General features: G+C 45.5%; 1 protein-coding gene across 1 annotated transcript; it reads left to right on the top strand.

The window, feature by feature from the left end:
• Window positions 1-213: 213 nt before the first annotated feature.
• On the top strand, window positions 214-9,106 carry LOC104269611 (nuclear receptor coactivator 6-like; the record flags this gene model as incomplete). Its single annotated transcript, XM_009878976.1, has 5 exons — window positions 214-336; window positions 1,763-1,891; window positions 3,543-4,358; window positions 7,014-7,160; window positions 7,987-9,106. Coding segments are annotated over 5 exons (2,335 nt in total), but the record flags the coding sequence as incomplete, so codon positions are not given.
• Between the last annotated feature and the right edge of the window lie 3,331 nt (window positions 9,107-12,437).

Raw genomic sequence — 12,437 nt, forward strand, 5'->3', positions numbered from 1 at the left:
AGGACTGAGTTTTTAGCTAAACCCAGGACAGTAAAATTGAAATCCAGAGAGTAAGGGTGGTGTGATCCGTAGCTCTCCATCTAAAGCGCCCCTCACAGGAGTTTGATTTCCTTAGAATCCTAGAATCATTTAGGTTGGAAAAAGCCCTTGTCCTTTTGAAAATGTCTGCATGCTGCTTTTGTGTGTCTCACCCGAACTGTGCCTTCCTTTTAGGGGAAGGTGCTATCAATTTAGCTTTGGCTCAGAACAGAAGCCAAGATGTGCGGATCAACGGGCCGCTGGGAGCGAGCAACTCAGTGCGGATGGAAACGGGGTTCCCCATGCAAGGGGGGCAAGGTAAAGTCCTCTGGGTTTCGTTCGTTTAGCTTTATACACTTCAAAAATTGTTGCTGAGCTAAGGATAAAATGGCACCAATTATAGCGGAATAATTGCCATTTTAATTGCTGTGTGTTCTTGTTTCTGTGCTGTCAAACCACGTCCCACGTTATGTAAACTGAATCGTTGGCTGCTTTTTGTCCCACAAACCTTGGAGTGATTTGGATGAGGCAGATTGGTTTGTTTGGGGGTTTTTTTGAGGGTTTGGTGGTTTGAGGTTTTGTTTTGGTGGTTTTTTCTTTTATTTTTTACGTAAAGACTGGTGAAGCAGATGAGTCTAATGTAATGAATTCCCTTTGAAATGGGTTCAGAGTTCACTGTTTGGCTACCTTTATGAAAATGAACTTTATTCAGTGTACAGTAATAAACTCTTTTAGATTAAATCCATTCTAATTATGGGAAGGACAGGACACTGTCGCTTTTCGTTTCTCTATTTTCTGATAAACTCCTAGACCCGACCATAGAGAATTAATTTTTAGAGAGGAGTGTAGTCCCCCTTGTACAATGTTAGAGCGTTGTATATCATGATAGGTCATTTTTAATTGCACAAGTCAGATTTTATGGAGAGTTAAAGGAATTTACTATGTAATTTATTTTAATAGCTGAATCATAAGGCAAAATAAACGAATTAGTATCTTGGCAAATAGATTTTAAAGCAATTAGAAAAACTGGGAGCAATTTTGGTCAGAGTTAATACAAGACCCATGTGTGGCTGTTGATGAAAAGGAGTGGAAGGAACATCTCACCTCCCTAGAGACCTGATTAAACAGTAGTTGAATCATTGTGCTTCATGAAGAATGTAAAGCATTTAAAGAAAGGTTTACTATGAAAGGGGCTGGGCTGATCTTCACTGTGGTGGTCATGGGCTTCCTTTCCTGCCTGCAGGTCAACAATGGAAGTGCAAGTAGTGTTAAAAAACAGCGTAACCAACAGGTCAGCAGTGTTCAGCCGTTCTGTGAAAGAGCATCCTGAAACAGAAAAGTAAAACATTAAAACGTTTGTCTCTTACAACACCTCAGTTACTTTCTAGTATCAAATTTTGGGAGAACTTCAGTACCTGTGCAGCCTGGATACCATCTGTAACTTAGTGGCAAGTCAGGCTCAAATGGCTCATGAGTCGGTAGTGTTTCCTTCTACAGCCTTTTGAAAGGTTTGGTGCTAAATGAAAAGCTTCAGCCTGACCTTAACTTGTTTGGTTTATACCAGCGAATCGAAGCTTTTAGAGATAAGTGGCCTCAGGTTATTTCGGACAAACAATTCTTAAAGTCTAAAGAAATGTTTTATTAACAAATACAATTTTTTCTTGTAAAAAATAAATAAATCTAAAATTCTTCTCTACATAAAAACTGCAAGACTTGATAATTTTTTTTTAATTTATTTTTTAAGGTATAATAAGAATGAGCAATGCTGCAGCTGTCATGATGTCCCAGAGTGGAAATGTGCCCTCCTCTATGGTGGCAAGTGGTGCTAGTGCTGAGCTGCAGCCAAGAACACCTCGGCCTTCCTCACAGCCAGGTGGTAAAATCTAGTCACAGTACTGACCTGAAAATGTTCTTGAATTTTTATTCTTCAGCACGCACGCTTGAGCGTGTACCCATAAGAGTATTCCAGAATTGTCCTAGAGTATTTCCCCTGCCCGCTCCAGGAGCTGCTCTTTCTGTGGAACCTTCCTTGCCCCCATTAGTCTGGTAAAACTTTTCAAATCCTTTGGGTGCCCAGTAAGTCACCACCTTGCCTGGTGTTTTGATCGACCGCAGTGAGCAGCAGCCGGGGTGTTTTTGCAGAAGAGCTGTTGTGACTGGGCTTTATGTTTAGGGGAAAGGTAGGAGAAGGCTTGGCTGAACGAAGCACATGTCTCCAGTAGGAAGCAACTGCACCAAACTGAGCACGAGTGCTTTTCAGGAGGGGTAGGTAGGCTAGAAGTTTAAGGATTGGGGATGTTTAGAGTTTATTCTTCACATTTCTGGCCGTACAACTTGCTTGTGTTTTGAGACTACAGAAAAAAGAGAGTGGGTTGTTCCTTGTCCTGCCGTCAGCGGTGCTTGCCACCTTCTCTCGGTCTCCACAGACACCATTTTTCATAGACTTTTTAAATATTCTTGGAATATTAGTTTATGATACTACCTTAATTCCTCGTTATGCACTTTTTTAACTGGTAGGGATAATAGCCCTGACGGGCGTTATACGTACAGGACAAGAGGCTGGAGGGCAGCCCTGCGGAAAGAGATCTGGGATGTGGGTCGATGGCAAGTTCACAGGAGTCAGCAGCGTGCCCTGGTAGCCAAAGGGCCAGCTGTGCCCTGAGCTGGGCTGCCTCGAGCACAGTAGGGCCAGCTGGTTGACCCGCTCTGCCCCGCGCTGGTGCGGCCCCACCACGAGCGCCAGGGGTGGGCTGGGGCACCTCAGTGTGTGACGGGCATCAAACCACGAGAACGTGTCCAGGAGGGCAACAAGGGGGTGAAAGGTCTCGAGGGCAAGACTTGGGAGGAGCGGCTGAGACCGCTCAGCTTGCTCAGCTCGGAGCAGAGGAGGCCGAGGCGTGCCCTCATCGCAGCCTGCACCTCCCTCAGGTGCTCAGCTCCTCTCTCTGGTGACCAGCGATAGGACACGAGGAAATGGAACGAAGCTGCGTCAGGGGAAGTTCAGATGGGACATGGAAGAGGCTCTTCACCAAGAGGGTGGTCGGTCCCAGCAACAGGCTCCCTGGGGAAGCGGTGACGGCACCGAGCCTGTCAGAGTTCAGGGAGCATCTGGACGACGCCCTTAGTCGTACGGTTTAGTTCTAGGTAGTCCTGTGAGAAGCAGGATGTCGGACTCAGTGATCTCTGTGAGTCCCTTGTAGCTTGAGATATTCTATGATTTCTGCAATTCTGAGTGTGTAGAAGGCTTCAACTAGTCTGTAGCAACCAGTGCTGTGGACCTGTGGTGCGTATTGTACAGGTTATAAATTGGTGAGACCTGGCTTCTTGGGATTCCCAAACGTGTTGAAAACTTCTAAGAGCGTTGCCTGTTCTGTCTGTTGGAGAACTTGGCACACTGGAGTGTGAATTTTTATGCAGAGTAAGCAAATGCAGGCAAGCAATTTACCCTTTTGTGTTTTGGGCTGGGTTTTGTCTACAGTAGGTTATGTTTTTTTTCTTTTTACTTCTCTTTGCTATTTTAATAGATGCAATGGACCCACTCTTATCTGGGCTAAATATCCAGCAGCAAAGTCACCCATCTGGATCTTTAGCTCCCCAGCTCCATTCAATGCAGTCAGTTCCTGTCAACAGGCAGATGAACTCGGCCAACTTCCAGCAGCTACAGCAGCAGACGCAGTTGCAGACACGTCCTCCCCAGCCACATCAGCAGCCCCAGCAGGGTATTCGACCTTCATTTACTTCACCAGCACAGGTTCCAGTTCCCCCTGGCTGGAACCAGCTTCCTTCTGGAGCACTTCAGCCTCCTCCGACCCAGGGAACGTTGGGCACACTGACAGTAAACCAGGGTTGGAAAAAGGCCCCGTTGCCTGGACAAATGCAGCAGCAGCTTCAAGCAAGACCATCTCTAGCAACAGTGCAAACTCCTGCTCATCCTCCGCCTCCATATCCTTTTGGAAGCCAGCAAGCTTCCCAGGCTCACTCAAACTTTCCCCAAATGAGCAATCCTGGCCAGTTTACTGCTCCTCAAATGAAAAGCCTTCAGGGAGGGCCCTCACGGGTTCCCACACCGCTACAACAACCCCACCTGACCAACAAGTCTCCTGCTTCCTCTCCCTCCTCCTTCCAGCAGGGATCTCCTGCATCATCTCCGACAGTTAACCAGCCGCAGCAGCAGATGGGACCAAGGCCTGCCCAGAGTAGCACCCTTCCCCAGGGATTCCAGCAGCCTGTCACTTCTCCCAGCCGTAATCCTATGGTGCAACAGGGGAACGTACCCCCCAACTTCATGGTGATGCAGCAGCAAAACCAAAGTCCGCAAGGTTTACACCCTGGTTTAGGAGGTAAGAAGTACGGAGACCTTCTTTTATTTTAACGAGAAAAGAAACGTAGAAATGGCTGGAGCTAATGTTGCGGATAGTTTTGAAAAAGATCCTTCGAAAGGCAGAATAAAGGCACGGGTTGAGGATAAAGTGGGTATGGGTGGATTGGCAGCGGCGTCACTTCATTTCTGCTGCCGGGCTCGGTCCTGCCGCGTCACAGCGACAGCCTAAGGGCAGGCTCAGTGCCACTGCAGGCAGAAGTCGCTGGCTGTGACTGCCAGTCGCCCTCCTGACAATTCCTCTGTTGCTTTTAAGCACGTTGAAGATATTCAGAGATGACGTGGGGTTTTCTGTTTTGTGTTGGAGTTGTTCTTTGGGGGACAGAGGGGAGGATTTGTTTTGGAAAAGTGTAATGAGAACAAAGGAACATTTTCTTTCCCTCTTCAGCTTCCTCTCACCCTTTACTTTTTCTGCTGCAGAAGTGAGGCATTATTTTGCATCTTCCTGAATACATCTTGGATGTATGGAGCCTGTCTTGATCTGTCATCCGTTTCTTCCCATATAAAAGAGCTATTATTTCCATGCTGTTGTACTCCTAAAGTAAAGACATCAAGGTTTTATTTCCTCTTTGACTGTGTTGTCTTTAGTTTTTTCCTTGGACATCCACACTCACATCTTTTACTACTCCTAGAATTCATCTCTAACAGTGAAAGAATTTCACTTGTCGATCCCAAAATCTCTCTTGTGTCCTTGGTGTCTTTTCCCCTTGACTTTTCTGTAATTCTGTGCCAGACTTGAAGGGCTTCTCTCTGCTCACTCATTTGTTCATCTCTCTCTTGAATGGCTGCTCTCACATACACAAACTCTTGCTTAAGCCTTTGAAATATTTTCTTTCTGTACATACAAAATCTGAGCCATATTCTTTGTCCATCTACATACACATCTGTGCATTCGAGTTTCTTGCATTCTCACTCTGTACCTCTGAAATCTGCCCACAAGGCAGTCAGGAATAGCCATTTCTTGGTTTGCTGACCTGGAAAAGCTTCTTGTTTTCACTGTTTGTACCATGGGTCTCATTTTGAATTCAGATGAATTTGATTCGGGTGAATTGTCGCCATTTCAAGATTTTCCTCTTCCAGACTGTTCTTAGGATCTGCCAGTGCTCTATACTCGGTATATCTTATCTTGCCTCCATCTGGAAGCAGTTATTTATTATTTATGATTTATTGTAGTCACTTTACCCTACATTTTTCCCCCCCCAGCCATATGTTCCCGTCAGGAATTGTCTCCTCTAGGTAGTTTAGCCCTGACCTCTAGATAGTACAACCTCTGTAATCCTCCTTTCTTTCTAAGTAAACCTACTACAAACAAAACCCTACGTGGGTTTTTTTTGAGTTAAAAATAACACCGCAAATAATCTATCAAAGTATGTTATTTGGACTCGTTGTAGACCTTATTGCTAAAGTCAGTAATCCCGCTGTCAGCTGATCCTCAGCTGATGGAAAAAGACGGGATGCTGTTGGTTCCAGTGAAGCTGTGTTGCTTCCACTTGCTGAGATTTCTGCCTGGCTTCTGTGCATGCCCATTCCGTGCTGTAATTTGTGTGTTAATCAATTTGTAATGACTGATTTTTTCCAATCTTTAAGCTCTCTTGCTTCGAAAGGTTTGATGGAAATGTTTACATTCAATTGCTTTCCATTTCACCTAGTTAATTTAGCGAATCAGAATTTATATTACGTTTGGAATAGCACAAATGAACACTTCTGTTTTTTCTCAGTTCAAGCACTCATGCTTGCAAAACTTTCCTGAAAGCGTAGCAGAACTGTAACTGGAGTCTGGTGATGTGATGTTTCAAGGGGTGTATGTTCCGTATTTGCAGGTGTGCCTTGCTGTTTGACCTGTAAACTTGATTATCTTGCAATGTGAATTACAAAATGAAGATTAATTTAACAGTAGCAGCACAGTGAAGTGTGCGAGAAAGCTGTACCCGGAGAAGAAACCAAAGTCAAATTCTGGCTGCGGGTCAGAAAAATAAGGGAGGGCAGGTCTCGGTCTGTGACATCATTGGTTTGACAGTTAAAAAAGGGTGGGTTCTGTTAAATCTGTGTGTGCTGCCGCTCTCGCAGCGGGCACCGCAGGGTTGCCTGGGCGAGCGGCCGCTCTGGGCTCCGGACTTGCTGTCTTGTGAGCTTCTCGTCCCGCTCTGGGTCGAGAAGTTGTTTCGAGAGCGAACCCGCTGTGTAATGGCCGGACGTGGTGACAGGAGCACGTCGCTGTAAGAAAAAGAGCAAGTTACTTGTGTTTGGATACGTGGTTAGAGTTGAGATGCAGTGGTGGAGAGAACAGCAAACTCTGTTACCTTCATTTCTAGTTTCGAAAAAGTCCTACATGAGCTTTTCGCCTTGTCTGTGGGGTAAGTTTTGTACTTAAGTAGCAGATTGAACTGAGTCAGAGCAGCTTGTTAGGCAGGATTACGGCACAGATAAGAACTGCAAACGTCTTCAGTGATTTCTGTATTGGCAAAACCCACTTTCTGCCTAAACCTGTAACCAGACTCAAAGGTACTCTTCCTATCAAGGTCTAAGTGTAGATTTTCCCTTTTTTTTCCCCCCCTTCCTCTGTTCCATACTTACTAATAAGAAACCTCTCGTGCTCAGGAATGCCTCGCGTGCTCAGAAATGCCCAAGCGCCTCCCGCCGGGATTCCCTGCTGGCCAGGCCAACCAGAGCTTCATGCAAGGTCCGGTGCCTTCCACAGCTCCGGGAACGCCGGGGAACAGCGGAGCGCCGCAGTTGCAGACGAGCCAAAACGTGCAGCACGCAGGTGGGTTTGGAATGCAGTGTTCCTCTTTCTCCTCTTCTCTTGGCAGAAAATTACACCCCCACTTATGTAACACACACCAAGACGTGACACTCAGGTCATTGACAGGGAGTTAAGCCAGCTGGGGCTGCAGGGGCCAGAACTGTCTGTTAAGGAATTGAATGGAAGTAGCGCTGAAATATGGAGGCAAGGGCTAAGAAAGATACGACACAAAAGTGTTATTATCATAGAAGCGGCACAGCAAAATAATTTTACTCTGCTTTGAAAAGATTATTTCTCAATTCCACAGAAAGCTTTGGAAGTCTGCTTACAGTCAGTCCTGTAAAAATTAAATCTTTAGTTCACAAATGTCTCCACTTAACAATTTGATTATTAATATTTTATCTGGATTAAGGATACCCCGATAATGTAATTTCAGCAGTAATCCATGTGTATTTATTTTTTAACCCATTATAAAATAAAGTCAGGGTTTGAAGCTTATTTTTGTTAGGAGTTATTCTGTTGAGTTAGGTGCGATTATGGAAGATTTTCAAACTTATGTACAGGTGACAGCTGAAATTATATTTCTGTTATGTCTTCTGTAGTGGGATATGCAGGAAATACCAGTCTAAGTGTTTATTTTGTGAAGATGTTCTGTTTTGACAACTAATGTGTCAACATCAAGCGTTGCATCCAAGCAGCACAAATATTTCAGGTATTCTGGTTCATTTGAAAAGGGAGGAAAACAATTTTGGAGTATTTACTCAGTGTCAAAAGTCGCGAAAACTATTCTACCGCTTCAGCTAGTTTCTTACTGGCAATTTTTTTTTATTTTTTTATTTTTTGTAAGGTGGCCAAGGATCCGGACCTCCTCCAAATCAGATGCAAGCACCACATGGCCCGCCAAACATGATGCAGACCAATCTAATGGGACTTCATGGAAATATGAACAACCAGCAGGCTGGTGCTAGCGGGGTGCCGCAAGTGAGCATGGGCAACATGCAGGGGCAGCCCCAGCAAGGACCACAGTCTCAGCTTATGGGGATGCATCAGCAAATCGTGTCCTCTCAAGGACAGATGGTAAATATTCAGGCTCAGGGATCGCTGAACCCTCAAAACCAGATGCTACTTTCTCGAACTCAGCTCATGCCGCAAGGCCAAATGATGGTGACGCCGCAGAACCAAAATCTCGGCCCTTCTCCCCAAAGGATGACCCCACCCAAGCAGATGATTCCCCAGCAGGGCCAACAGATGATGTCTCCACACAATCAGATGATGGGACCTCAGGGCCAGGTCTTGTTGCAGCAAAACTCCATGATGGAACAGATGATGACCCCTCAGATGCAAGGCAATAAACAGCCTTTTAATACCCAAACCCAGTCCAATGTTATGACGGGGCCAGCTCAGCTGATGAGAGGACCAACCCCGAACATGCAAGGCAACATGGTGCAGTTCAGCGGGCAGATGATGGCGCAGCAAGGCCCTGGGAACGGCAATCCTGCTCAGGTTATGGGCATTCAAGGGCAAGTTTTGAGACCCTCCGGGCCTGGGCCTCACCTATCTCAGCAACTTGGGGATACCGCCACGACGACCAACAGTGACGTGAACTTGACGCAGATGTTACCCGATGTTCCCGTGCAGCAGCCGAACATGGTGCCTTCTCACATGCAAGCGATGCAAGGCAACAGCAATGCTTCAGGGAGTCATTTCTCCGGCCACGGGCTGCCTTTCGCTGCGGGGTTTAGCGGGACGCCCAACGGGAATCAGCTTTCCTGTGGGCAGAATCCAGTTTTTCCTGTCAATAAAGATGTGACGCTCACGAGTCCCCTTTTGGTTAACCTTCTGCAAAGCGATATATCAGCAGGACACTTTGGTGTGAACAGCAAACAAAATAATCAGAATGCCAACAAGCCAAAGAAGAAGAAGCCTCCGAGGAAGAAGAAAAATAATCAACAACTAGAACAAACAACGTAGGTTTAATATTACATTGGCTTTTTATGAGGGACGTGGGGAAGCTCCACAGGCGACTTGTCAGTATTTTTTCAGCAGTACGGGGTGAGAGAGGACCTGTATGGTTTCGTATCGTAGCAATTTCTCTCAGGAGTTAAATGATAATCTGCTGGCAAGTCTGCCACTGGAAACCTTGTTCAAGATTAAAGAAGAAAACTGTGCAAATGTGCCAGATTGGTTATAAACCCAGTTATGACAGCACCCTTTCCTCCATTTATTGGGTAAAGGAAGTGTAGGACGTGGCACGCGGTGCCGCAGTGTTGGAATGGCAGGCAGGCTTTTGAGCAGCCTGAGAGCCACAGTCAGAGCTTGGCTTCAGAAGAATTGGAAGCCTGTAACGTGCAGTAGAGTTTTTTTGGGGGGGGTATTTCCTGAATTAAATGTATATCCTGGCCTGTTTCTGGCTGGAATTGAGCTGGACTTCTCTCCTGGCTGACTCTACAGCTGGAGCTTAGAGGGGTGAGGATAACCAGCCCAAGCAGCGCTGGTCTGCCTGGCCCAGGAGAGAGTAGGAATGCAAAATACCCCGCGAGTCACGAGATGGAAGAGGCACATGGATAATATTGAGAGATAATGAACGAATGTACCTGTTTAGTGGAAATACGAGATCGCTGAATCTTTTCATTCCTCTTTGGCCGGCTGCCCTCCAACTCTTTGCTGTTGCCGGACTAGCAGTCCCGGCACAGGGTGGTGCTGGACCCTTCCCCAGCTGAAATGGCGAAGGCGGATACGCTGTACTTAATTACTCTTGTTCTTCATTATTCTCTCATTATTCAGGGACATTGATGGAATTTCTGGGGATGGTTTGCAGTTTGCTTTAGAAAAAGAATGGGAAAAAATCGGCACAGAAAATTCTAACGCAGCAGTATCCAAATTTCGCAGTTCAGTTTTTAAAACCAAAAAGGTAGCAATGGCACAATAAGCTACTGGTGTGGCTTTGGTTCCACCAGTCCCACTCCTCTGAATAATCGTCCTAAGTTTTTGCTGCCTTTTCCAGAGACAGTTGCCCAGTTCAGGGCAAAGAGTCGATGGCATTCAAGTGTTAAGTTGCTGTTCCATATTTCATTTTTTCCCTTAGCTGTTCAGTGCACAGCCCCAGCGTGCGTTTTCTGCACAATGTCAGGGTTCCTTTGTGAAGATGGAATTTATTTTCTCATGGACATTTCACTTCTGGACTGCAGCGACTCGCATCATCTGTAGCAAGTGATCCCTTGTGACAGTTGGCTCAACTGAAAAAAAATAAATAAAATATGCAGGACAGCCGTGGTCCAGCAGGGAGCAGGGAAGGCCACGGCAACCGTGTGCTGAGAATCCTGGCTTTGGTAGGCTTTGGCTGTGTGAAAGAGAGACGTAGGAGGGTCATTCCAGAAATTTTAAGTGCAGGTGATATGGCCAGAGTGGGTTTTAACAGCACATTGCACAAGGTAGCGTCGTGGGCTCCGGCTGTGAGGAACAGCGGAACAAGCATCTTCCTCCTTTGATACTTTCAGTCCTGTGGAAACTCTCAAATAATACAAGGAAAAGATTATTTTTTTTTATGGTGAGCGTGGTGAGGCATTGCCACAGGTTGCCCAGAGAGGTGGTAGATTCCCCATCCCTAAAATCGTTCAAGGTCAGGTTGAACGGGGCTCTGAGCAACCAGCTCTGGTGGAAGCTGTCCCTGCTCGCTGCAGGGCTGGACCTTCAGAGCCCCTTTCCAACCCCAACTGCTCTATAATTCTATAAATAGCCAGCAGATGTGTCCCTGTTTGTTGTTCACCTGACGTTCAGAGCCATCCAGGTGTCTTTCAAACAGTAACAGTTTTCTTTGCATCAAAACCATCCCTGTTGCATCGCTGCTACCCAGCAGCAGTTTCTGTAGTGCTGCTGGGCGCTGCCTGTAATTTGCAGCAAAGTAAAATGTGCAAATCTTGGATCGTTATTAGCCAACTGCATCGTTCATAGAAAGCTTTTTGGGGTGTTTTTTGCCCCAAATCAAAGACAAAAATGGCCTTGTGCTTCTTGGTAGGAAAGATCTAGTGCTGTGTGTAAATTAAAAAAAGAAATAATTTTAAAAATGCTCCAATTCTAAATAAATTCCAATAAAGTAATAATAACCAGTACTTAGCAAGCTGTCTTGCCATGGGAGTGACAAAGGATTCCAAGGGAGCAGATGAGTTGCCCCTGTCTTCTGTAAAGGAAAATCCTTTAGTCGTTAACGAAGAGCCTCGTTAGGATTTTGTTTTCGTTGTCCTTAGCGATGATCCCCCAGGTTCAGCCTGGCCTGGGAGTGTCGGGGAGCGGATACACGGAGCTCTCCTCTGGGCTTGCAAAGCCCCATGAGACTTGGGTGGGCTATAAAGTTTTCACAGTAAAAGAAGCCTAAATCACAGCTTCCCCGTTGACAACTCCAAAGAATTCCTTGCTCTTAAATAAGGCTTTTAATCAGATTTCGATGTACTTAAAGGAAATACCACTTGGTCGTTGCTACCACTTCAATTTTCAGTAAACCTTCGCTTGCCGTAGCCACCTGCGGGGTGTTTTGGCACCTGGTAGGGGTTAACGTTTGGTTTCTAGTGGGCTATACATTAATCACTTTATCCTTGCAGGAGCATTAAGAAGAGAGCTGTCCTTATAAATGGTTTTTTTAAATTATTCTCCAGCAAAAAGAGGGCGACTGCAATGAAAGCAACTGTAATAACCTCCCTGCCTCCCTCGTGCTTGGCAAAAAAACGTTAGAGCAAGCTCAGCGTTTTCCTGTCTTGGGATTGCTGATTCTTTTAAAGCTGATTTGGATCACTTTCTTTTGCATCAGAAGCAAATAGGATGTTTTTCATCTCTTGTCGGTCTTCCTCAGAAGTTTTAGATTTCAGAGCAGCAAACCTTGGGTGGAAATGCAGCTAATTTGATAAGCGTGGTAAAAATAATTGTTATTTTGTTTGTTTTTTTCTTAGAAATAGTTTGTGAGATGTAATAACGTAGTAGGAAAGGTACTGTTGGCCATATGGCTTGCAGATTGAGCCATGTTGGAATGTAAATAGGATAAATGAGCTATTAAAAGAGTTTATTCAGCTGAGCCTAGAAGAGTTGTGAGGGTTTGCTCAGTTCAGCAACTCGGCTTTGCAGTGAAGTCCAGGAGATTTTGTAAAAGTAGGTTGTTTAAAAGGGAGTGTGTCTGTCCTCTGAACCTGAAGAAGATGTGACTGTAGATAAAACAGGTTGGTTAATTCTATTAAATACGTGCACACTTGTTTAATGTTCCCCTGTGCACAGACCATCAGCGTCATGTGTACTGGGAGAGCAGAAACTGGT

The sequence above is a fragment of the Apaloderma vittatum genome, unplaced genomic scaffold, assembly GCF_000703405.1.
Source record: "Apaloderma vittatum isolate BGI_N311 unplaced genomic scaffold, ASM70340v1 scaffold18331, whole genome shotgun sequence".
NCBI lineage: Eukaryota > Metazoa > Chordata > Aves > Trogoniformes > Trogonidae > Apaloderma > Apaloderma vittatum.